The sequence below is a fragment of the Oryza glaberrima genome, chromosome 7, assembly GCF_000147395.1.
Source record: "Oryza glaberrima chromosome 7, OglaRS2, whole genome shotgun sequence".
Taxonomy (NCBI): Eukaryota; Viridiplantae; Streptophyta; class Magnoliopsida; order Poales; family Poaceae; genus Oryza; species Oryza glaberrima.
The window spans coordinates 23855378-23882056 of NC_068332.1; the positions used below are offsets into that span (position 1 = coordinate 23855378).

General features: G+C 42.1%; 4 protein-coding genes across 4 annotated transcripts; 2 read left to right on the forward strand and 2 right to left on the reverse strand.

Moving 5' to 3' along the window:
• Window positions 1-290: 290 nt before the first annotated feature.
• Window positions 291-8190, reverse strand: LOC127779164 (GDSL esterase/lipase At5g45910-like). Its single transcript, XM_052305881.1, has 4 exons — window positions 8095-8190; window positions 2319-2678; window positions 1997-2218; window positions 291-1046 (listed from the first exon to the last, which is right to left on the reverse strand). Exons 2-4 carry the CDS (start codon window positions 2614-2616, stop codon window positions 391-393), a joined length of 1176 nt encoding a protein of 391 aa, XP_052161841.1. The 5' UTR covers window positions 2617-2678; window positions 8095-8190; the 3' UTR covers window positions 291-390.
• LOC127779165 (uncharacterized) lies at window positions 3709-6041 on the forward strand. Its single transcript, XM_052305882.1, has 5 exons — window positions 3709-3887; window positions 3983-4080; window positions 4837-4936; window positions 5109-5291; window positions 5615-6041. The coding sequence occupies exons 1-5, from the start codon at window positions 3828-3830 to the stop codon at window positions 5735-5737; spliced, it is 564 nt and encodes a 187-aa protein (XP_052161842.1). The 5' UTR covers window positions 3709-3827; the 3' UTR covers window positions 5738-6041.
• Window positions 7372-11219, forward strand: LOC127779163 (putative SWI/SNF-related matrix-associated actin-dependent regulator of chromatin subfamily A member 3-like 1). The gene is made up of 3 exons (XM_052305879.1): window positions 7372-8749; window positions 8932-9244; window positions 10194-11219. The coding sequence occupies exons 1-3, from the start codon at window positions 7409-7411 to the stop codon at window positions 11003-11005; spliced, it is 2466 nt and encodes an 821-aa protein (XP_052161839.1). The 5' UTR covers window positions 7372-7408; the 3' UTR covers window positions 11006-11219.
• Window positions 11220-23321: 12102 nt separating this feature from the next.
• Window positions 23322-26413, reverse strand: LOC127780848 (probable mediator of RNA polymerase II transcription subunit 26b). The gene is made up of 9 exons (XM_052307823.1): window positions 25556-26413; window positions 25384-25452; window positions 25212-25294; window positions 25051-25103; window positions 24831-24952; window positions 24703-24748; window positions 24299-24606; window positions 24066-24207; window positions 23322-23863 (listed from the first exon to the last, which is right to left on the reverse strand). The coding sequence occupies exons 1-9, from the start codon at window positions 25955-25957 to the stop codon at window positions 23733-23735; spliced, it is 1356 nt and encodes a 451-aa protein (XP_052163783.1). The 5' UTR covers window positions 25958-26413; the 3' UTR covers window positions 23322-23732.
• Between the last annotated feature and the right edge of the window lie 266 nt (window positions 26414-26679).

Here is a 26679-nt window from a genome sequence, read left to right on the forward strand (position 1 = left end):
AGCGCAAAACGCTGAGGGCGCTGCATTTCCCAGTTGGTTTGAAGACGGTGTGTTCGGACCCAAGGGTTCCCAACGCCTCTTCATCGTTTTCCGCGTGCACGCTTTTTAAACTGCTAAACGGTGTGATTTTTACAAAAGTTTCTATACAAAAATTGCTTAAAAAAATCGTATTGATTCATTTTTAAAAAAAAATTTAGCTAATTTCTAATTAATCACGTGTTAATGGACCGCTCCGTTTTTCGTGCGAAGAAGATTTGTTCCCAACCTCCCCCAGCAAACACAGCCTTAGATAGTCGAACAAACAGGCGACAAATCGAATTTTCGAAAAAAAAAATTGTCCGTGCAAATTAACAAATGAGCAAATCCCAAACTGGCTTAAGCGCTAGTAGGCTAGTAGCCGTGGCATCTGGACATGATGGGCGGGTCGGCGAACGGGCCGTCGAGCACGCCGCGCGCCATGATCCGGTACACCGCCTCCGTCATGTGCAGGCCGTCCCACGAGATGCGCCGCGACGGGTCCGCGCACTGCGTCGCGCCGGGGTCGGAGCAGTGCACGGTGAAGTTGCCGTTGTACGGCCCGCCGCCGGCGCAGCACGCGGTCAGGGCGTCGTCGAACCCGCTCGCCGCGGGGTTCGACACGAGCTCCATCACCTCGCCGTAGTAATCGGCGTAGGCGATGGTGACGCCCGGGTGCGCGGCGCGGAGCTCGGCGAGGCGGCGGCGGAGGAGCGCGTTGTGGAGGGCGGCGAGGCCGTCGTTGAGCCCCCGGAGGCAGCCCGTGGTGGGGTCGCGGTCGCCGGCGCCGCCGTCCCGGAAGAGGAAGAGGAGGCGCGGGACGCAGCCGAGCGGGAAGAGGCCCGGGACGTAGACGGTGGTGGCGCCGAGCCCGACGAGCTCCTCGACGGCGCCGGCGATGTAGCGGACGACGCGCGGCACCAGCGGGCGCACCCACTCCAGCGTCTTGTTCTGGAACAGCGGGTGGAGGTAGTCGTTGCCGCCGAACTCGCCCACCATGAACACCGACCTCGCCATCGCCTCCTTCCGCTCTGCAAACCATTTTAACCATTTTGGTTCATCACCACCGTCATTGCTCAAAATTTCATGATTTTTTTAAAAAATTAAAAAATTCGAAAATTTTGAATGAAAAAAATGAATTTGAACAACTTTGTTGGTAGGCTAAAACAAATTCGATTTTTTGGCCTGGAGTTTCAGAAATTACAACGCGTTCCAAAGTTGGTGTTCGCTTTTTATTAAGATAAAGATGAAGTTATGTCATGAAAAACAAGAAAAAACATTAGTACATAATTAATTATATTTTAATTATTACAAAGCTGAAAAAATAAATTATATAATATTTTAAAACAACTTCTATATAAAAAGTTTTCGCACAAAGTATATCGTTTAGTAATTTTAAAAAATGTTATCAGAAATAACGAGATCTGACTACAGTTTATGGGCTATTCTCCGTACGTTCGTGATTAACAGTGCCGACAGTAATGCAGTTCCTCGCGTACAAACAAGGTACACTGACCTACAGTCTCAACGAAATGCTGCTGATTCAATGATTCATCGGCCCAACATTCCAACAAAATCATCGATATAATTCGCTCATCGTCGTGTTACACTAACAGTGAACAAATTGAATCGTACACGCAGCATGCGTACGAATTAAACAGCAACATCAACATCAATTCCAGTTAATTACTAATCATATCGCTGAGATTAATAATCTTATCTAGTTTCAGATTATAAGACTAAGTCAAACTGTTTCAAATTTAACCAAATTTATAGAAAACATAGTCATACTTTTTTACCTAAGATAAATTTATTATAAAAATATATTTAATTATTAATTTAATAAAATTAATTTGGTAACATAAATATTACTATATTTATATATAAATTTAATTAAATTTGAAGCAATTTGAAAGTTAAAGCATCTTACGAACTGAAATAGAGGGATTACTTAATTAGTATAAAATTGGCGATGATTAACCTTGTTCTGTGGAGGCGAGCATGGCAAGAACCTTCTTGAACCAGCCGACCTGGACGGCGAGGGAGTAGGGCGTGATGCCGGCGACGCTGAGGTGCTTCTTCTTGAACAGCAGCTGGTTCAGCGCCGTCCCGCTCGCCACCGCGAAGTTGGCGCCGTACCGGAAGTCCTCCCTGCTCTTCCCGGCCAAGTACGGCGTCCAGTACGGGAACCCCAGCCTCTCCACTGCATCCATCCATCACATCGTCATCATCGTCATCGTCTCCGGCGGCGGCGGCGGCGCTAGGTAGAGATAGCTAAGCTAAGCTCATGGGTGGTGCGTTACCGATGAAGTCGACGATGAGGCGGCCGTCGGACCAGCGGCCGGTGGGGCGGCGGAAGAAGGTCTCGCCGTAGGGGGAGCGGGCGACGGGGCCCGGCGAGGTGGAGTAGTGGATGAAGTTGCCGGTGTCGATAAGCGAGTTGCCGAAGGTGAACAGGTGGCTGTAGCACCCGCCGCTCGGCGCCGTCGCCGTCGTCGTCGTGACGTTCGCCGCCGACGCCGTGGCTGCGCACAAGGCTAAGGCGGCGACAAGTATAGCCGCCACTGCGGGAGCAGACAACCGCGCCGGCCTCGTCGCCATGGTTGGAGCTTGGATATGCAAAATGGCTTCTCCAGTGGCGCCTCTCCTTTCTCGATTTGAGCCTATATATATAGAGATTATTATGACTCGGCTCACTGCAAAAAAATGCTTACGCCAAATTAATTACCAAAATGTATCGGTTAGAATGTGGCTTTCATCGGGAAGAAGACAATTTTTTTTTAAAAAAAATATTACAAAATTTCGAAATTAGCTTTTCGATCGAGCTGGATTCATTGGTTATGATATTTTTTAAGATTGCGGTTGACTTTCTACTGCGTTTAAAATTTTCCATTTGTTTTGCACCGTATTTCGTCAACTCATGCACAGTGATCACCCTTTAAAGTAATGCTAAGAAGGATTTGGCAGTTGGGGGGTCAGCATAAACAAGAATCTCAGACGGATTAAAAATATAAAATTTGTACTATAAGTTGTAATTGATGTGGCGATTTGGTGATCGAAGAACTGAAGAGAAACAGGAATTATCATCTGCTGCCTTGCGAGTATAGTATGAGTGATAGAGACGCGATCACGCAGTCAATTAATTTCGTACAGAAGGTGTGGTTCACGTGGCGTATATATTAATCATTTGTGCAGTAGACTGCTTGTTTTATTCTAATTAAGAAATGACGTGCAAGTGCAATCCTTCTGAAAATAAAATATAATAATCATATCGAGTGTTATTAGCCTTACTCCCTCCGCCCATAAAAAACAAACATAGAAATAAATGGAACACTTTGAATATACATATATTCAGATTTGTTGTAATAATATCCTGTTCATTTTTTTATGGGATGGGAGCATGGTTGAAGAGACATCACCTGCAAAACATTCTGAATAGTACGAACGATTGATTTTGCCTGTATCTACGCGGCTACGCCCATGCCTTCGGCCCCAACAATAATGGGCCTCACGTGGCCAGCATTACCCTTTTGGCCCAATAAGTACGGCCCCACACGTAGGCCGCAATACATTCGGGCCCAGATAATATAGGCCGCATGTGAGCCCGCGATTAAGTTTCGGCCCAACTAGCAGTCTACGAGGCCCATAGGCGGGTGAGCCATCGTACCTATAGACTTGCCGTTCTCGCGACGTGGCCTCTCCCCCGATCTCTCTCTCTCTCTCTCTCTCTCTCTCTCTCTCCTCCGCATCACCACCACCGCCGCCGACGAGCTCCAGTCGCCGCCGGCGAGAGGCGCCGCGCGATCCGGGAGATGCCGCCGCTCACGGGGCCCAAGTCCGGGGACGCTCTCTTCGGCAGCGTCGAGCGCGTCGTAAGTTCCCGCCCCTCCTCCCCCCCTGTTTGCTTCACAGGGAGTCAGAAACCCCCACTGGATCTGGGCCCTGATCTGCTTCGTTTTGCTCGCAGAACGCGGAGCTGTTCACGCTCACGTATGGGGCCATCGTGAGGCAGCTGCTCACGGATCTGGAGGAGGTCGAGGAGGTCAACAAGCAGCTTGATCAGATGTATGTGTGGTTCTTCTCTTCCTCGGTGTCTAATTTTCTGGTTCAATTTTAGGGAGTTTCGTGGGTACTTTGGACCGATCGTGTTATAGGAGTAGGAATTCGGAAATATTCACTTTTTGCCACCCCTCAAATTACAGTGAAGCAGCTGCAATGGCCTCAGTAAGAGGATCTATGTAGACTTTGCTATGGAATATTGAGCAAACTAAGTAACGTTCAGGTAGTCTGAATGATTGAAGTATTTGTAAAGGAACTTTTAGTAAACTTCTTCATGAAGGTGTATTACAGCGATTTGGGATTTAGAGGTTCAACCTTATACCTGGATAATCTGACTTTCCAATTTAGTGCAGATTTTACACTGCGACAAAATGGTAATTGATCATTTTGATATGACATTTCACGGGCTCACGGCACCTTATATTCACAACACTTTCATGTGTCATGGTCCAATGTGGGGAAATAATATGTACAAATTTATTATATCCAGTTTTGGAACTTCTTTACTTAGTTAAGCACTAATGGGGTAGTGTGCCACGACAATTAATATCTCCATATGTAAGGATGATATTAACTGAATCTTGACTTTGAAGTAGTAGATAATAAATCAAGTGGTTATCTGGCGAATATTGGGATTCTTATTTAGTAATCAATATCTATGGCTTGCTGGCTGCATTTTTTCATAATTTACTACTACCATCTGCCTTTGCCTTTTATCTGTTTCCTAAATAAGTCACAGCTATATTTATTTTCACTTCGCAGGGGCTACAACATTGGAACTCGGTTGGTTGATGAGTTCCTGGCCAAATCAAATGTATCAAGGTGTGTTGACTTCAAGGAGACTGCCGATGTCATTGCAAAGGTATTTCGTTAAACTTGTTATTATATGGTTCAGATTGAATAGGAACATTATCGGTCGGTAACATTATTACATGTTTCCAGAGCTTATTGCCCTTATTCAGATATCCCAGACTTGGTGGTGCATTAAGATATGGGTGTATGGTCTAAAGTTTTTTTGTCTCTCCTTAAAACAGCTTGGATTCAAAATGTTCTTGGGTGTGACTGCAACTGTCACCAATTGGGATGCTGAGGGTACAAGCTGCAGCTTTGTATTGGAGGACAATCCTCTTGTAGATTTTGTTGAACTTCCTGATACTTGCCAAGGTCTTCAGTACTGCAATGTGCTAAGTGGAGTTATTAGGGGTGCACTGGAAATGGTTAGTTTTTCAGCTACCTCTACCTTCTCCTTCCCTCTTCATGTTGAACGATCTATAGATGCATGACAGGATGTTGTCGTTTTCGTATCAGAATTCTCATGGTCTTGTTATACATATTTAAGTTAGTTCATAATGACTAGATGACTGTTAAGGTGCCATCAGCAACCAACCTGCTCTATTATGTGGGGTTATGCCCTCGTGTTTCTCACCATAATAGCATACCAAAATTTCCTTTATCAGCACATGGTATTTTTGTACTTGTTTATCAGTCGAGAGAAATCTTTTACAAGTGCTACGCTGATTGAATTGCAATTGTCATATAGGTGTCTATGAAGACAGAGGTTACATGGGTCCGTGATATGCTTCGTGGGGATGATGCCTACGAGATGCGAGTGAAGCTTACCAAGCAAGTCCCAGAGGAATACCCCTACAAGGATGATGACTGACTTGACGATTTCGTGGATAGTTTCTCAGTTCTCACATGATGCTTGTTTGCTCGTCTGGATTTCCCTTCTTTTCTTTCCTCTGTGACTGTGATTCTGGTTCGACTTGGCTGGATGCTACATGAGATAGCTGTGCATTATATTTTACACTTGCACTTTGCACGGCAGCATGTATTGTAGAAATCTATCATAACTTCTGAATTTGTTTGCTAAGTTTGACAAAGCGTTTACGATCCATATGAGATTTCTTCTAGCTGTGCTGCCCGGAAATCTATATAAAGAGGCTTTTTAGCCTGATTTCATGGCATACCTTGTTCAGCGGTTGTGCTTCTCCCTGATAACAGATTGTTAGGGAATGGTCTCATGTCAGTGATAAAGGCACCGTGTTTTTAACTGCAGATGATCTTAATCCTGACGATAATGGGGTTACCCCTTCTCTGTGGTGAGCTGCGGTTACCGAGTAAAAGCAAGAAAAACTAGATAATTTTTTTATCAAAAAAATAGAAAAAATGCTTAAATTATTTTTAAACTTGGTCAATATACATGATGTTTCTTTTTTCAGTTACATGGAGACGCGCAAACATTACTACACATACAACAACACACCAGAGAATGTCCCCCCTAATACACACTTAAAGAGATGGAAGTTTGCGTCATATCTCTGGTCTCACTAAATAGAAAATTCTGGTGAAAGCTCACTTATGTATGCATAATCTTTGTGGGCAACAGGATTTGAACCCTAATAGAAGTATATAGGTGGCTCCCCTTAAGTACAAGCAACGATAAAAGAAGCTCGCTTCGCGGTTTCCAAATAGAATCAGCTCTACTCCTCATCGTTGTTCTATATGAAATCTATCAATACGAATATTCAAATTCTAAAATTTAATTCTAAAGTTAATTTTAAAATGTTTTAATAGTACCTTTTTTGGTGCAAACTTTTAAGTCTCTAAGAATATACTCATAAATATTTTTTGGTGGCTAATAATCGGACCCTTCTGTTCAAAGGAACGGTTAAATGGTTAATGAATACCCCGCTGTGAAAAATTAAGTTACATAATTGTACAAAACTAAAAATAATTTGATATAATTTTGAGCCTAAAAGTAATTGAGATTGCATGTTTTTAAAAGAGAATAAAGAAGAGACAATTTAGATTATAGATCTATCTTTCAAATATTAGAAATAATTAGGAAGATATAACTTAACGATAGAAGAGAAAAATGGTACTACCTCCATATTTTAATATATGACGCCGTTGACTTTTTATCTAACGTTTGACCAATCGTTTTATTCAAAAAATTTATATAATTATCATTTATTATATTTTAACTTAATTTATCATCAAATATTCTTTAAGCATGATATAAATATTTTTATATTTGCACAAAAGATTTGAATAAAACGAATGATCAATACGTTGATTAAAAAATCAACGGCGTCATACGTTAAAATACGAAAGAAAAGAAAAGAGTATTAACTAATGCCGAGAGCGCGAGTCTCCGAGACAGTAAAACTGTAAAAATTCCCCGATCTTTCACCCACCCAACCAGAGAAGTCGAGAGGAACTCATCTCCTTCCGCTTGACTTGCCCCCATTCGATTCAAACCCCCCCCCCCCCCCCCCCCCCCCCAACCCCAAACCCAACCCAACCCAACCCAAACCCTTCCCTCCCTCCCATGGCCTCCACCTCCCGCCGCGGCGGCGGCGAGGACGACGACGACGAGCCCTACCTCCTGGGCTTCATCGTCGCCAACGCCGTCGGCCTCCAGTACTACCAGGGCGGCCGAGCCATCACCCGCCGCGAGAGCGTCGGCCTCGTCCGGGAGCCCCACAACCCCCACGACGCCAACGCCATTCGCGTCGACAACGCCCGGGGCGAGAAGATCGGCCACATCGGCCGCCGCGCCGCCGCCGCCCTCGCCCCGCTCCTCGACGCCGGCCACGTCGCCGCCGCCCACGGCATCGTCCCCAAGCCCGCCTCCAAGAGGCTCTACAGCCTCCCCTGCCAGGTCCACCTCTTCGCCCGCCCGCCCCACGCCGCCCTCGTCGCCGCCGCCCTCGCCGCCTCCGGGATCGACCTCATCCACGTCGACCACCCCGAGTTCGCCCTCTCCGAGTCCGCCATCGTGCAGGAGCAGCAGACCAAGAGGTCTCGCGGGGATGTCGATAGGCTGTTCTCTCATGTGGGGAAGGGAGGGAGAGCTCGGATTGCGCCCATGGAGGCGCCGCGGGATGTGGTGGTGTCCGAACTGTTCGAGCACCAGAAGGCGGCGCTGGGGTGGCTGGTGCACCGTGAGGAGTCATGCGACCTTCCACCATTCTGGGAGGAAGATAATGATGGGGGATTTAAGAATGTTCTTACAAATCAGAAGACGAATGAGAGACCGCCGCCGTTGAAGGGTGGGATTTTCGCTGATGATATGGGGCTAGGTAAGACTCTCACGCTGTTGTCGCTGATCGGAAGGAGTAAAGCTCGCAATGTGGGTGGGAAGAAGGCTAGAGGGGCGAAAAGGAGGAAGGTTGAGGAGGCGGTGGAGGAGGAGTCAAGAACAACGCTTGTGGTGTGCCCGCCATCGGTGTTCTCATCTTGGGTGACACAACTGGAGGAGCACACGAAAACCGGTAGCTTGAAGGTGTATTTGTACCATGGAGAGCGGACAAAAGAGAAGAAAGAGCTGTTGAAATATGACATTGTGATTACCACTTATAGCACCTTGGGGCAAGAACTTGAGCAGGAGGGCTCACCGGTAAAGGAAATTGAATGGTTCCGTGTGATTCTGGATGAGGCCCATGTGATCAAGAACTCTGCAGCACGCCAAACCAAGGCGGTGATTGCTTTGAACGCGGAGAGGCGGTGGGTGGTCACAGGGACGCCCATTCAGAACAGCTCATTTGATCTTTACCCGCTCATGGCATTTTTGAGATTCCAACCATTCTCAATCAAGAGCTACTGGCAGAGCTTGATCCAGCTCCCCTTAGAGAGAAAGAATAACAGAACTGGGTTGGCACGATTGCAGGTAAGTTTGGAAAATTGTTTGCCTTGTCATTACATATGTCATTTTTTTGTAATTCACAATTCACATGAACTAGTAACTATACTTAGGTAGTACTTTAATAATGGTGTTGGAAAGGATCTGAAAGAGTCACGTGCATACCTGCAATTTCTGATAATTAAATTCTTCTTATCTGCTTATTACAGAGCCTCCTAGGTGCTATTTCCCTGCGCAGAACCAAAGAGACAGAGAGTGGTAGCAAAAGCTTGGTCAGCATTCCGCCCAAAACTGTTTTAGCTTGTTATATTGAGCTTTCTGCAGAGGAACGTGAGTACTATGACCAGATGGAATTGGAAGGGAAAAACAAACTGCGGGAGTTTGGTGACAGGGATTCGATTTTGCGTAATTACTCAACTGTGCTTTATTTCATTCTGAGGCTCCGCCAGCTCTGCAATGACATAGCACTATGCCCATTAGACCTGAAATCATGGCTTCCTGGCAGTGGCAGCTCCCTTGAAGGTATGGCATTTTTTCCTGTTTGTAATTCTGGATTTATTTTGTGATGATATAATATGGCCATAATACACTCATCAAAATTAAACTGTGCTGTTTAGATTGAACCATCTTGTTGCCAAAGAGATTTCGCACACTAAGCATTGTATGATAGTAGTATTTCTTTTGATTTTTCTTAGAACTGTTCCATCTTACTGTAGAGTGTCAAACTAGCAAGTTGAGTGTAATTGGTTTATCTATTTGAATCGACAAATTGCATCAGTACATTGCTGCTTGCCAGCTTAACTTTACAAACTTGCTACCTATCCGTCATTTTCTCCAATGGGTCAACTGCTCTGTTGATTATATCAATATAACTTAGTAAACCGCAGAAATCGCTGCATAGCCAGTGAAATCATATTCCCATATTCCTTTGAATTATTTTCTCTAGTCCATTTCTGTTTATACTTCTACAGATAAAAGTTCCGCTTTCTGAAATGTTTTCCTTGTTTATATAACAATATTAGCAGTAAGGTCCTCACTCCTTACATTTTTTTTTTGGTATTTTCAGGGATTACTTTATCTTATATCCAGAAAATAGTAAATTCTGTTTTTTTAACCTTTTCTTTTATACTGTTTTGATTGATATATTAGGATTTATTGGAAGTCCAGGTTATTTGGTGAGTCTCTTGAATTAATAATCACCATTTGTATGATATGATTTATCACTTTTCTGGATTTGTTTTTTAAGTGAAGACAAGCACACGTAAATTTTTTCCATTTTCAGACTTTGTTTTGTTAGGGTATTGGACTCCTAAAAACAAGTATTGATGAGATCGTTTGTTTTCTATCCTCTTTCAATTCTTATAGGGTTGCATTGCTTACATTTATCAACCACGCGCTATAACAGCTTGCATGTTGAAAATATCATTTACAGAGTAACTGTTACTTATAGTAAACATGTTGCTTGCTGTAGATGTGTCTAAAAACCCAGAGCTGTTGAAGAAGCTGGCCTCATTGGTTGACGATGGAGATGACTTCGAATGTCCGATTTGTCTCGCTCCACCAGCCAAAACCGTCATAACGAGCTGCACGCACATATACTGCCAGACTTGCATCATGAAAATCCTCAAGAGCTCTAGTTCCCGCTGTCCAATATGCCGGCGCTTGCTATGCAAAGAAGACCTCTTTATTGCGCCAGAGATTAAACATCCCGATGAGGATTCCTCAGTCAATCTTGATAGACCTCTTTCTTCCAAGGTGCAAGCCTTGCTGAAACTACTGAGGCGTTCACAGAGCGAAGACCCTTTGTCAAAGTCTGTTATTTTCTCTCAGTTCAGGAAGATGCTGATCTTGCTTGAAGGGCCACTTAAAGCAGCAGGCTTTAACATACTACGACTCGACGGCTCTATGACGGCGAAGAAGAGGTCAGAGGTTATCCGCCAATTCGGATGCGTTGGCCCTGATTCTCCGACCGTGCTGCTGGCCAGCCTGAAGGCTGCGGGAGCCGGCGTGAACCTGACCGCGGCATCAACGGTGTACCTCTTCGACCCTTGGTGGAACCCTGGGGTGGAGGAGCAGGCCATGGACAGGGTGCACCGGATCGGGCAGACCAAGGAGGTGAAAGTGGTGAGGCTGATCGTGAAGGATAGCATCGAGGAGAGGATGCTGGAGCTGCAGGAGAGGAAGAAGAAGCTGATTAGCGGCGCATTTGGTAGGAAGAAAGGAGGCAAGGAGCACAAGGAGATCCGTGTTGAAGAGCTCCAGATGATGATGGGAATGAAATGAAATGCAATAGGTGCCTCTTGCTGACAATAGGTAGTAGTAGCGTTTATCATTTCGTAATAGTGCCTCAGTGTCAGTAAACAAAGTGCTGGCTTCAGGAGGCAGTAGGAGACATTCATGCGTGCATGTATTTTTGTGGTTAACTGTGGTTAACATGCACGGCAGGTATGTACAGTGGTGCATTGCATCCGGCATCCTGTCCTTTTCCTTTTGCTTATTTTTGTATACCATATTAGCGGGCTAAAACTAAAAGAAAGTTTATGTATGTATATGTGTATTCCTCCGAATTCCGATGCAATGTTGAGAAGTATGTGAATGGAGCTAGGGTGAAAAGGTTTGCGATTTGGGACTTGGGAGCATGAACATCCAAGGCATAGTGCTGTATGCCCCTTGTGAAGGGATGGATGCAAAATGGTCGACCACCCATCTACAATTTTTCACATTTTAAAATGTTTAAAATATAGAGTGGTGTGGGCGTGTGGCTATGTGAGTATACATACTTTGTTAGATAAATACTTCCTCTGTTTCACAATGTAAGTTATTATAGCATTTCTCACATTCATGTCTAGATTCATGCACATTAATATAAATGTGAGAAATGGTAGAATGACTTATATTGTGAAACGGAGAGGGTAGGAAATAAAATCTTTAGCCTATGAAGTAAGTATGGGCGCTCCCTCGATTTGTTGTCTCTAGAGATTTCAATGGTGGTTCCGTTCTAAGAAATGATAGAAGGAAAAAAAGCAATATTTGATAGTTTAAGAAGCCTTCACGTCTAATTTGTGATTTAATTGTTTAGTGATACGTTTAAGATTGAGGTATAGTGCAGGGACATATTGCAATATTACACGCGCTTGGCGTTGTGGGCTGCTTTCTCTGCCCTCCCCACCACCACCACCAGTGGGCTTTGGGCACGAAAGACCGCGGCCTTTCTACCACCGCACAATTTGCCAATGGGCCAACATGACCGCGAATCGCACGCCACATCCGCGCGATTTGCTGGGCCGCCGCCCGTACGCGGGTCTCGCTCGCATCGTCGCCACCAAATCCATCTCCTTGAACAATCAGCTTCAGTTCCAGGTAGCCACAAAGCGGAGTTGGGCGAGGCTGAGGCGTAGATCATGAGATGGATGAGATCCAAGGTTGATAAAACACCGTTCGGTTACCACGCGATTATCATGCGCTGTAACCTTTTCAGTTTTCAAAATCACGGTATATATCTTAACCGTTAAATTGTAGTGTAGGGTGATGTTAACTTTACGCCAAACGGTTTGGTAGACCTAAATGGGATCTCGCGCGAGGCTACAGCAGTGAACTTAGTGCGCTGACCTGGCGTGGCAGCGCCTTGGTTTACGGCTTTCGCCGTGCAAGTGGACAGCTTTGGCTGAAAAAAGATCTCTCTCGCATTCCCTGTGGTTCACATCGATTTCCCACGCAATTTGACGGATCACGCGTCAGTGCTGTTGCTGCTGCTACTACGTCGTCCACATATGGTTATCCTTTGCACGCTGCTGCTAGTCAGATCACAAGCAACGTTCTATAGATCACGGTTTGGGGATCGAATCACTTGAACATGATCGACATGACGAGGCAATCAATCAATATGCAATAAGTAAACTGATTATATTGAGATATACTCCCTCCATTCCATAAAAAACCAACCTAATATCAGATGTGACACATCCTTATACTTCTAGACATATATATGTCCAGATTCGTAACACTAGAATATATCACATCCAGTCCTAGATTTATTTTCTATGGGACACTACTTTACTACTTCCCCGTTCTAAAATGAAACTATTTTTGATAGAATTTATAGCCAAAGATATAACTATATTTTAAAAGGAAGTATTGCTTATTTAACTCCAGAATCCAGATATGTGTACAAGGCTGTTCAAATTGATGCCATTTTAAACCATACAAATTTTTTTTAGCAAAGTTGTTAAAGATATGCCTATATATTTAGGTTTTTTTTTTTTGCCAAACTTTGGCAAATACATAAGAAATCATGCTAAAATTTTGATGATATTATCAACTTACTAAAATTTTAGTATTTGGTAAGATTTATTTTGGCTATAATCTGAACAGCCTCTACGTGTCAAACTCTGGATAGTTTTTTTAGCTTATAAAGGTTCCATGTTGTAGGCTTGAGAGGACAGTTTTGTAACTTTTTACAAACTATGGATGGAGATTCACAAATAGACTTGAATAAATGTGTACTTCTTATCTCGGTTTGGTCTTTTATTTTGTTGGGTGTGTTTAATTTCATTTTGAACTATACTCTTGGTTTGTAATAATTGACTGTAGCTCTGATGAGCAAAGGTCGAAATATTTCATTCCATTATCTTAAAAAAAATATGAAGATGGTGTTAGTAGTAGCATATGTTCGCTCTCGCTTAGATAAACACAAACAATAGTAGGAGTATCGTCGTGGACATGGATAGCACAGTAAAGGATCAGAATTTCAGAAGATATAGACGTGCCAGCCATGGGCCCCTTGCATCACATGCCGATGGACGCAAAATAATGTGTGTTGAGTTGGTGGCTAAAGGCGCCAAATTCATCGGTGCTGCACACTGCCCTACACTGTAACGCTGGCGGTTTGCATTTGCAGCCGACCAAGTCAAAAAGGATGGCATCCGCACCTTCTAATCTCTCACTTTCTCATAGCAAAAGACACCAAGGCCATTGTTTCTCTGATTCTCCAGGCCCTGTTTATTTTTTTTCCAAGGGGTAAAGGTAGGAGCTCTGCCAATTTCATTAAGGATAGCAGAGATTTTTCGGCTCTATTAATTGTTATCTGCAGCTGGTTAGCCATGACTAAAATTTAAATCTAATATCTTATCAGCAGCAGTAGTGCAGCTGACTGGAGAAGTGATGATACAATGTAAATTACCCTGAGATTATTTCCAGGCTTACCTTGATTATGCTTGGGGAGAGACATTACCAGGGAGACAAATGATATTTGGGGCCAGTTCCCTGACGGTTCCAAACTCTGTCACACCATGTAGCTGTCTTTTTACAATGTCAACAGCTAGAACATATGCAGGAGTAGTAAACAATATTGGTACCAAAGCATGCTGGGAGTGGGTTGAGAAATCCAGAGGTTCTCCAATTTCCGCTCTGCGTTGTTGTACTGTGATAATCTGTGATGACTTGTTCCGCAGCAGTTTGTGCTGCAGCAGTTGCTTACGCATCTGCTCTTATAAGCTGATGATATCTGCGTGAACTGGCAAGCAGTCGTTCTTCCAGTCGTCGAAGGAATTGCTCATCTTGAAGTTGCTCCATGTGGTGAGATACTCCAGGCATCAACCCTGAAGTATGTAACTGACATCCAAATCGACAAGCCTGAGAGGCGGCAGCAGCCATTCCCCTTGATGAATGTAGTAATGCACCGATATGGCTTTGGACATTCAAAATCAAATCTAATCTCATCTCATCATCATCATCATCATCATCATTATTCAAATAACAAAAATAATTGACTTATAGTTTCCCAAAAGAACTAATCCAACTATTTGCAAACAAATATTCAACATTTACACGACACATAGCTTTGGTTAGTTTCTTTCACCCTTCCCTTAGGAGTCCGCTCGGTTTAGCCAAGTTATTGCATTCTTGGTACCCCCACCCATGTAACCGTCTCGGAGTGTGTACAAATTCTTGCTGTTGTTCTTATGGTTGCTGTCCTATCATTCACCAACTCGTTTTACTCGTTATCATCGAACAAATCCAACGGCAAATCATCTACTGTAGAATCCGCTCTGGATCATCCAATCGAATAAGGCCGAGTTTAATACCAAACTTTTTCTTCAAACCTACAACTTTTTCATCACATCAAAACTTTTTTACACACACAAACTTCAACTTTTCCGTTACATCGTTCTAATTTCAACCAAACTTTTAATTTTGACGTGAACTAAACACACCCTAACAATCAGCTCCAGTTCAGGCAGCCACAAATCCTCCGCTCCAATGGCGAGATGATCGTGAGATAGATATGGGATCTCGCAGGCCACTGCAGTGCAGTGAACTAGTGCGCCGCTGACGTGGCAACGCCTTGGTTTAAGGCTTTCGCCGTTCAAGTGGACACAGCTGCTTTAGCTGGAAAAAAAAAAGGAAAAAGAAAAAAAAATCTCTTGCGCTTGTGGTTCACATCGATTTCCCGCGCAATTTGACGGATCACGCATCAGTGCTGCTACGTCGTCCACATAGTTAATCCTTGCAAATGCACCGCCGCTGCTAATTAATCAGATACTCATGAGATCACAAGCTAGCAACGTTTATAGATGGCGGATTTTGGATATCGATTCGCCTTCAACATGATCTAGACATGATGAGGCAACAAATCAATCAATCAGTAATTGCTTCTTTAAGACATTGAATTTTAAGAAGGGAAAATAAGAAAAAAAACATTGGGATTTTAATATGAATACAAGTGTCAAAAAGAGGATTATAAGATATAGGAAAAATACAAAAACAAATATTTGATTAGATTGCAGAAAAACATATGGATCAGATGAGAGAGAATAAATTTTCCAAAAGGTTTTTAGTTCTTGCTAACTTATCTAAAAAACATAGGTGCATTCTATAAGAATTTTAACAAAAATGATAGGATTTAATCTTTTTTATCAAATATTTTTGTAGAAAACTTTCTTTTAAGATCAAAATCCTCTAATTTTTTTAATGAGATATGGCCTAAACCGATGAGATGGGGAGATTATATTCAACTCGCTACCCGACTTGTTACAACCAATCAAAGTTGTACATCTTCCGTCTAAAATTTAAGTATAAATTCAGATATACATTAAAAATTATATTTTTATGAGATAGAAGGAATACATGGGTTCGCGTCAAACTCCGGATATGAATGTTCGTAATATAATAGCATCTGCTTGCTCGGATTAACACAAACAATAACAGTTGTGTCTTCGTTGACATGGATGATACTACAGTAAAGGATGAGAATTCAGAAGATGGATATAGACGTGCCAGCCAGGGGCCCCTCGCATCACATGCCGATGCATGAAAATAATGTGTGTTAAGTTGGTGGCTAAAGGCGCCAAATTAATTCATCGGTGCTGCACTACACTGTAGCGCTGGCAGTTGCATTTGCAGCCAACCAAGTCAAAAAAGGATGGCATCCGCACCTTCGAATTTCTCACTTTCTCCAAGCGAAAGGCACTAAGGGCTAATTTGGGGTAGCTTCTAATTACTACAGTTTCTCCTAGAATTAGAAACTCCTCTAAACAGTTCAGCTTTCGATCCATATTTTAAGAAACTGTGGTCGTAGAATCTAGAAAATGAACTAAAATTCAGAAGCTTAAAAACTCAGCATTTTCAGATTCTGAGAAGCTGGCTATCAACCAGTTGCTTCTCTGAATTTTAAGCTCTCCAAACAGCCCTAAAGGCTAGTGCTTCTTGTATTCTCCGGGCCCTGTTTAGCATAGATTTTCAGCTCAATTATCTGAAGGCTTTCTATTCTTCAACTCTAAACTTTGTTGGACAGTTCCACATTGGTTGTGGAAGGGCAAATGACCTAAGATATAAGTGAGAGAGCTCCTCACATCAATGGCTAGCTTTTGGGATGGGAAAGGCCATTTACAATCCTACAATTGGTATCAAAGCTTGGCTAGGTTAACATCTCTAGCCCGATGGACACAGTGACCCTTTACGATCCTACAAACTTCAACTTTCTCGTTTTCCGTTAGCACATCTTTCAAACGGTTAGATGGTGTATTTTTTTTAAAAAAAATGTTTCTATATAAAAGTAGTTTTAAAAAATAAGTAAATCTATTTTTCAAATTTATAATAGTTAATATTTAATTAATCATGTGCTAATGAGATTTCTCGTTTTACGTATAACCAAAATCCAACTCCCAAACTAGAGATCGAACGGGGCCTAAAACGTGTGTTCGCTGTATAGTAAATTCATCGAGGCAATTAATCTCGCGTGAGAAACATAGTATCGATGTAGATATCGGATTAATTAGTTCATCATATTACTTCTGCTTCACGCTTTGGGTATCACTATCAGCAGTTAACAACAACGTGTGTTAGGTCAGTTGAGTATACGCAGAGGTGATCAAGTAGATCAAGGCCACAATTAATTCGAGACACTGTTGGGTGAGAGTGCTGCTACAGTGCTAATGATGCCTACCCACTATACATGCTTCATCAAACAGTTGAAAGGATAATAACAACCAGCTTAATTAAGGCACGTACACAAGCTGCTGGAGAAGATGGCCACGTTTTTCACGCTTGTTTTCTCACTACAGTATACTCCATCTGTCCCATTTTAAACATAATCATAAGTTTTCGTGTCCAAATTTAATTGTCTGTCTTATTTAAAAAAATAAAAAAATATAAGTCATACATAAAATACTATTCATATTTATCATCTAATAACAATAAAATTAAGTACTAATCATAAAAATTTAAATAAGATGGACGGTCAAAGTTGGACACAGAAACTCATAGCTACGTTTAAAATGTGACGGATGGAGCGCTACTTATATGTAATCACAGTCAACAAATGAAGCCAACGATGTCATAGAGCTAAGACAACGAAGAGCGTATATTTGGTTGTTCAACTGTTTAATAGTAGCAACGTCTACGATGAAGTTCAGATGACCACCCAGTCAGCCCGGGAGCTAGATCCACTACGACTGAGCATAGAACTAACAACTTCAATATTTCGTATACAGCTAATTATAACTGAAAACTCGTAATACTTATTAATGATAAAAAAATTTATGTTTAATTTGTAGATCTAATCAACATTAACGAGAAAGGTGAGTTGGAAAACTCAACTAAAGAACTTAGCCTTAATTGCTTTTCTCGTTTGATCTGATTCCGTGTTCTAACCGCCCAAGGGAAATTTAATCATCCAGCCCTAGTATCATTGTTCTGAATCTCTCTACACCTGTAAAGTGATCAAGGAAATTAAGAAACACGGTGCACTGTTGCATGGACGGATCGAGCAATATGAATATGGTTCATCAACTAACTCTCAGGGACCAGCGATGATGCAGACGTACTCCATCATGCATGTGATAGCAATTCTCTCTTCCATTCACTCTCGTCTACAATTGGGTTAATCAGTCAGTTTGGAATCGCTTTACAACGACGTTAATCACAGACAAATTCAACAGGCCTAAGGACGGGCAAAGATGATTAATCTACTCTTCGTCATCGGAGGATACTGTAGTTTTATACTGCAGATGCAGCAACATTAACGAGAGACCTGTTTTGTCATCACGAGATCCACTTGAAAATTTTCAAATGCTCTTGGTTCTGCAAACAAATTCATTTTTGTGTTCAGTGCTAATTCAGCTTTTGTGCCGGGGCTGTCAGATTGTAACCGAAGACAGGCATGGGTGTCAGAGCTGTCGCCGTTGGAAGGTGACATGATCGCAGCCGTCCACTCCATCGGCCGCTGGCTAGCCAACTAACTCCGTCCGCCGACATGCTGTTGTCCGGCTCCTGCCGACTTGTTCTTGCCTTTCCTCCCCTGCTCATAACTCTGAATTTTTGTTAGAGATAAAAGGACCTGTAGTATTATTTATCAATAAAATTTATTAAATTTGTCAAAAGGTTCTTTGTCATATCAAACATTTTGCCACATATTTCCCACAATCAGTTTATTGGAATGAGATCTTGTCATAATTAGTGCTTCTAGCAATGAAGTTAGGCATGTATTTATACATGTATATGGTGTAAAAAGATTTTAGACGAATGGTGTATGCTATAACCAGATATACTTCTCTAATGTCCCTTTAAATTGTAGGAATAGAAAAAAAGAGGGATAGAAAAAACATATAATTCTGACTGAAATATAAGTGCAAAAGATACACACAAGAATAACGGTTTGATTGAACCAAAAAAAAATATGCAAGAATTAGGTCAGAGATAGATTCAAATAAATTTTTCTAGGCAAAATTGGTTATATAGCATCGAAAGTTTACGTTTTTAGTTTCATAGCACCGAAAGATGCCGGTTCACTTTAATAGCACCACAAGTTCACCCTGTTCCCATTTTTAACATTTTCGTCAATTTTTCTGTCCGTCTTGATCGCTATTGACCCAGCCACGCATACAATATGATGTTTCTACCCCTCATTAACATGCATTCTACTTGTACTTGTGAGGGGTAGAAACGTCATATTGTGTGTGTGGTTGGATCAAGACGGACGGAAAACGATCGAGAATTGACGGAAGTGTTAAAATGGGAACATGGTGAACTTTGGGTGCTATTAAAGTGAACCGATATCTTTTGATGCTATAAAACAAAAAACATGAACTTTCGATGCTATATAACCATTTTTGCCATTTTTCTAAGCAGGGCCGTACCCAGCAATTTTAGGCCCCAGTGCGAAACATAAAACGGAAACTTACATTTAGAAAATATCAATAAAAGGGATACTAAATTGTTCAGAAAAAAATATTACGTAAATGGTAGCAGTCACCTCCTTAAGTAAGAAAAATAAGTGATTCTCAATGTAATTATTCGATTTTCTTTATCAAGCAGAAAAATGTAATGTTTAGTACTTAGAACGCACGTTCATGTCACCGCTATAAACTATATTTCTTTGAGGTTGCCATGATTATTATTGAATATCTATTGGACCCAAAGAAAATAAATATGTTCTAGCCAAATTAGTACATCGAGATAAGGGGAACTTTTGAAAAAAAAAACAAAATGAATAGGATAAAAACATATTGGAAATCTGTCTTGTATTGAAATATGAGAATTTTAGGGGACCTTGATTTTGGGGGCCCCGTGCGGTAGGCCAGTTGGCATATGGCCATCAACAACACTGTTTATAAGAGGTTTGGCCTCTTGAAAACTTTCTTCCAAAATCTCTATAGAAAATTTTAAAAGACATGATAAGATTCAATCCTTTATGCTAGGTTCAAAATTTCTTTATTTTTTCTACAAATTAAATGGGTCCTAAGTGGATTAAACTTGATTAAGCTAGGACATGACAAATTGTAGCAAGTTGTTACCGGCAACTAATCAGACCCAAAATACCACTAGAATTCGCCTCTCCAGTTTAATTAGGAACAAATACTAGTAGTACTAGTTTACAGTACACTTCAGTCCAACAAAGCGACATGTATCATTTTGAAACTATTTTTCATTGAAGATCCAGCATATTACTCCCTCTATATTTTAGTATAACGTCATTGACTTTTCGACCAATGTTTGACCATTTATTTCATTCAAAAATTTTATGCAAATATGAAAAATATTTATGTCATACTCAAAGAACATTTGATGGCGAATCAAGTCATAATAAAATAAATGATAATTACATAAATATTTTGAATAAGATGAATGGTCAAATGTTAGATAAAAAGTCAATGGTGTCATATATTAAAATATGGAGGTAGTATTATTTAGGTGTGATTTTGACATGAAACTAACGATTATTTTGGTCTATATAATTATAATCGGTTGCTTCTTCTCCAATCCGTGTCCAGCTTTAGTTCTCACTCGAGCTGTCGTGACATAAAAATCAGCTGGATTGTTAGAGCAGATCACCCGTTACTAAAAAACAAGGGCAATTTTCTTTTTTCGTCCAAGAAAAAAACACGAAACAGAAAACCGAAGGGAAAGCGACAGCAATCAGCATCCGATGCATTTTCTTAACTAGATGCGATTGCGTATCGTCTATGTTAATTAAAGTGAGAAGAAAATTAAATCCCGTCATTAGGCGGCGAAAAACGAGCGTCATTTGATTTTTGTTTTTTGTTTTTGTTTGTGTTTGGCGTGGCCGTGTGGAGTTTCCAACACGATATCATTATCAAAAACTAGTGCGTTCTGCTCCGCCGTCACAAGCTGAAGATATTGACCTGACCTGCAGGATCTCAATCTCTTCGGTGCCAGGCTGGCGGCGAAAAGTTTACTTTCTGGCAAGCATAATAAAAGGCATCGGAAATTTAACGGACCCATCAAAATAAGCGAACCGCCATATTTGTAAACGAGTAAAACTTTTATGAATAAAAATTTTATATACATGTTTTTAGTGATCTAAAAGCAAAGACTGAAAAATAAACTTGAATGAAAAAACATCAGAATGAACTCTAAATTTAAGATTGAAAATTTAAATTTTAGCTGATAAGTATAAGCATAAGCGAAAAGATGAGGCACTAAGCATACTATTAGTACAGTGTATTCCTTCCTCGGTTTCAAGATATAATAAACTTTTTTATTTAAAAAAAGCAGATTTTATTCTAAATATAACAAGATGTATGTTATTTTTGCCACTAAATTACCCATACTACACGTACTATTCTTTGACTTTATTATAGTCCGGTCATACACCTCGCCGTTTCAAGAAAGCAAATAAGTATTTTTACTCTTTTTAATACTCGTGTAATCGTATAAAAATTATTATATTTTTAAACGGAGCAAGTACTAATACTATAGTGGGTTTGTTGTTTGCTTCAGCTATTTTGCGACAACCATCTTCTAGCGGCTGCAGAGAAGTTGCAGCCGCAACAATATGCTACTATAGTTGAAATATTCAAGAAATCGTTCGGCATTTAAATCGAGCAACGTCAACAAAAATGCTTCAGAAGAAAAAAGAACAATAAAATGCCGCATATGCTGAACCTGAAGGGAGAGAATATATCAGATCTTTCATTAATTGCAATGGAAATGTACCAGTACTACTCTCCCTTTTTTAAAAAACTTTTAAGAAAGATTTCAAGAACTCCATAAATGCAAATATGCTCAAGTGTATACACTTTCGGCACATCATTTCGTTTATACGTTGAATAAGCCAAACAGTATATTTATAAACGAAAAGTAATTTGTGAATAGAATTTTTATATACATGTTCTTTAACATTTTAAAAGCAAAAGCTGAAAAATAAACTTTGATGAAAGAAACCCCAAAATCAGTTTCGAATTTAAAGTTAAAAATTTAAATTTTAGCTGATAAGTATAAGTATAAGTATAAGTTGATACATTTTTTTCCATGGCCACACATGAGACACAGAGATAGTGAACACAGATGATCATAGCTGGGAACTTTCAACGCCACAAGTGCAGTGCTTCGAACTTTGAAGCAGCCAAGAGAGTCCCCCCCAATGCTGTCCATTCCCTCCATATTTAAACGCCCTCGGAGAACGCACCCCCCGACGTGGTACACACGTGACACTGACGGTGGGCCCATACCTAACCGCCGCAGAACTGGGGCCCACCCGGCAGTGACCCGTACAGTGCTAACGCAAATAGAACAAGCTCCTCGAAGCAACAGCACAACTGCTGCATGAGTGAATCATATGGCCGATAAATGAAATGAATGAATGATCTGTTTTGGATTTATTTTTTGGGGGGTCAAAACAGCCGCAAAAATAGTTTATAGTGTTCACACAAAGCCTGCTCATTCCTACTCTGAACTTGAATTTGGAATCCATCCACAAGAATGGACCAGATTGACCTATTCTATCCACCTTAATTCAGCCGTCCAAGGTCATTCATTTGGACCCCAACTCCCCAAGGGTGGAACTCAAGTTTCCTTCCGAGTTCCAAGAAGCAGCACAAAAGGTACTCCCGTGCTAATAAACAGTGTGATTTTTTTTTCACTCCCGCACTAATAAACGGTGTGATTTTTTAAAAAGAACTTTCCATATATAAATTTCTTGTCGAAAAAGTTTTATATCAGCTTTATAATTATTGATTCATTCATTTGTACCCTTGAATGGTCATTACAAAATCGTTTAGATATTCAACCATTTTAGAGCCCCATCAATTGGTCTAATAAGCCAAAGCAAAAGTTAAAATTTAAATTTTTTAAGTTGATTTTAAGATATTTTGAACATAATTTCTTTTTAGTATTGACTTTTAAATCACTATGAACAAATGTATAAAAAATTTACCTGTAAATTAATTTTTATTTTCTAACGAGCCAAAATGACTTACTCCCTTCGTCCCATTATAAGTGTAGCCACGAACTTTCGTATTCAACTTTAATCGTCCGTTTTATTTAAAATTTTTTTATGATTAGTATTTTTATCGTTATTAGATGATAAAATATAAATAGTACTTTATGCGTGATTTATGTTTTTAAAGTTTTTCAAAAGTTTTTAAATAAAACGGACGATTAAAGTTGGACACGGAAAGCATGGTTGAATTGTAACTTCACAGTTAATTTTTCCTCAAGCCAAGAAACTTTCACTTAAGGCTATGATACGTTGGCGTTCCAGTCCAAGTCTTTGCAGGGGAGACAAGCTACGCTGAATTCAGCGAAAAGACAGACCCCAAAAGGTCTTTGAGCCTGAAAAGCAGGGCGCAGAGACCCAGAGTAGGCAGCAAACATCCTCATTCCGATGGCAGGGTAGAAAGCAAATTGCATTTCAACCGAGGAAACACCATCAAAAACAGCAAATTTAGGGGCTCAAGATCAGGATCGGTATTGCAGAAACTCATCTCGGATTGGCAGTAGCACTATCTTTACAAGTTTTTTTTGACAAACCACTAGGAAAAAAACCAGCCATCATGATCAAAAGGTTAAAAGAGAGTGCAAACCAGCAACACAGCTCTCAATAAGTGTTTGTGGTGTGTGTGTGGCACTGGAAGCAAGTTTTGAAGGAAAGCCTTATTGCTGTTTATGTACTTGGCTGGACTAACTTTAGCCGGAAAAAGAGGAAAAATTTGGATGGAATTGGGAGATGGGAGTCTATGATCCCTTGGTGCTGGATGATGGAATTGGTGCCTCATCTTGACCAATTCCGGTTGTTGTTGAAGTTGCTGTTATTCCTCGGCCTGCCATTAGGCTGCCAATTCCGGTTCGCTTGTTTCGGCAAATTTTGTGGATCCACCATTTGTATAGTTCTCTGCTTCTTTGCTGCATTTACACAAAAATATAACCATGACTCGTCGCATATAGAACTCAAATCAATGAAATTTACTGATCAGCAAAACATAGTACTAGTACTATAACATTCCAAACAAAGGACAAGATATTGTGGTGCAAGTAAATAAATTCCATGATCCAGTTGATGTTACAACAAGTGATAATTGACCGAATTTCATGGCGGAACACATACCGTTATCAAATTCTTGGTAGCCTTCCTGAAGTTTTCTCTTTGTCACCTCTAGCTTTGCACTATTCGTGAGTTCAAGCTTCGCATTCTTCGCGAGTTCTAGCTTTGCCCGAACTGAATTCTCATCGTGATGGCTCGCCGGTTTCTACAGCCATGGCAAAGAATTAAGACCTCAAACAAGCATTTGCATCAATCAAATAAGCATGTATATTTTGTCGATAAAGCAATATGCTCACATCAGATGGCATAGGTTGCGATCTGCCTTGAGCTGGCGAGGCATCTTGATGCTGCTTAGTCCTTGGTTGAGGTCTCCCAGGACCGGACTCTGGGTTTGAGGGCCTTGCAAGCATCGCCGCGATGAATTGCTCTCTCGTCTGCCCATTGCTCAGTTCCTGTGGTCTCGACTGCCTCATCGCAGATTGTTCTTGCTTCCAGCTCTGATCTGGATCATATTGCTGGGCCACTGGCGGCAGCGGCCTTCTAGCTGGTTCTTGATTCCTTGTATACAGCCGGCCATTATCCCTGCCGCCATTGCTCCTCGTGTCTACAGATAATTCACAAAACAATCAAGATGTCAAACACCAGCTAAGAAGCCAACAACCATCACAAAAAAATATTGAACAAGGGTCTGATCACTCACTTCCATCATCATCCATACCATCGAAGAACTTGGAACCTTGGTTTTCCTGAGGAAAACTCAGAGGGAGCTGTGTCAGATCATACCAACCAGATATGATTTCGGATGGATGTGCCGACAATTCCAATTACCTCAGATAGGCGGATGGAAGTGCTCGGCGTAGCGAAGAGAGCGCCCTCATCCATGGAAGGAGAAGAGAGCCCCCGTTCATCCTGCTCCAAGCCGGAGGGATGCATGGATTGAGGAGTATGATCTGTGTATCATATCATTGCAGAATGCTTAATTCTCTACTAAATCATGATACAGAGGTTGAAACTTAGAAACGATGAACTGTTCTTGCTTGCTTCCTACCTACAATGGCGTCGCGGCTGCTCATCCACTCATCGACTATGCGCTTCCAACCTCTGCATTCGATTCGCAAACAAACATGTCAACGAATGCAACTGGCTAAGAAAAACAAATTCGATTTGAATATGAACAATCCAAGACGAGATGGGAACACATGGCCATACTCGATGAGCAATCGAACAAGGTGACGAATCTGCTTGGAGTTGTGCTTCCGGTAGCTGCTCACCGCCTTCCCAATCTCGGTAACCTGCAAAGACGAATCGGCATGATGAACACACTAGTCATTTAGTCAACACATCAGCTGGCTTGGCATGGCTGCGGCGGCGGCGGTCTCACCGTCAAGGTGTCCACCGTGAGCTCCAGCTGCTGCAGTCGCCGGAGCAGCTCGAGCAACGTCGCCTCCGACTGCATCAACATGGCAGAACAGATTCAGTAGGAGAAGTGGAGGATGGCGAGAGAGAGAGAGAGAGAGATAGAGAGAGAGAGAGAGGAGGAGGAGGAGGATGACCTTTTCTTGGTCGTTGAGGAGGATGGCCTTGATGCGCTCGGTCTCGGCGGCGACGGGGTCGTCGTCGCGGCGAGGGACGGCGCCGTCGTCGTCGGTGATGACCTCGGCGCGGTCGGAGCTACAGAGGCTAGGGACGCTGGCGGCGCCCTCGGGATGGAGGAGGAGCTGGGCGGGCGGCGCGTCGGCGGCGGCGCCGCCGCCGCCCGCGGGGGGCACCGCCGGCGGCGCGCCGGGGACCAGGTGCGCCGTGTAGAGGCGCTCGGCGATGGCGTCCCGCCTCGACCGGAGCGCGGCGGGGTGGTCGGACGCCGCGACGGCGATGGCCGCGTCGATGGCGTCGAAGATGCTGTCCCCGGCGCCGCGGAAGAAGCCGAGCCAGTAATCCATCGACGGCGGCGCCATCGCCGGCCGATCGCCGCCGACCGATCCGCCGCCAAAAAACCACAGATTAATTTACGTTCTCTTCCGATTCGATTCGATTTGATTCTGTTCTTCCGTTACAAACTTAACCCAAGAAAGATTGAAAAAACCAAACTCCCAGAAAACTCCTACAGATTGCCACTCTCCGACGCAAGAACTCGCCACGGATTCGTGGGCGGCATTACCATCTACTCAACGCAACGCAACCAAACTGAAGAAAGAAAGAAAGAAAGAAGAGGTTTTTCCTTTTCTTTTTCTTTTCTTTTTCTTCTTTTTTTTTTTGGTGTTCTGGGTGCGTGACTAAATTCTGATTGATCCCTTTGTCTCGTCGTCCCCCCTACCCTGTGCGTGCCTATCTATCCCAATCCCTCTCGCTCACCACCACCACGCCGAGAGGTAGAGGAGAGAGAAAGAGAAAGAGGGGACACGCCAAATTGCCAACCAAGAGGGAGAAGAGAGAGATTGTGGTGGTGGTGGTTGCGATTGCTCGCAGATTACGAGCCGCAATCTCATCCTGCTTTGCTTCAGCCGATCCGCTGTATCACCACCCGTGTGGCCGTAGCAATTTACCGGGGCGGTAATTGGAGTGTGTTTTTCTCTGCTTGCTCTACTTTTTTTTAAAAAAAAGAATCGACGAGTCACCAATTTCATTAAATATAAAAAAAGTAACTGTAAACTGTATATGCACGAGACTTTTAGTCCGG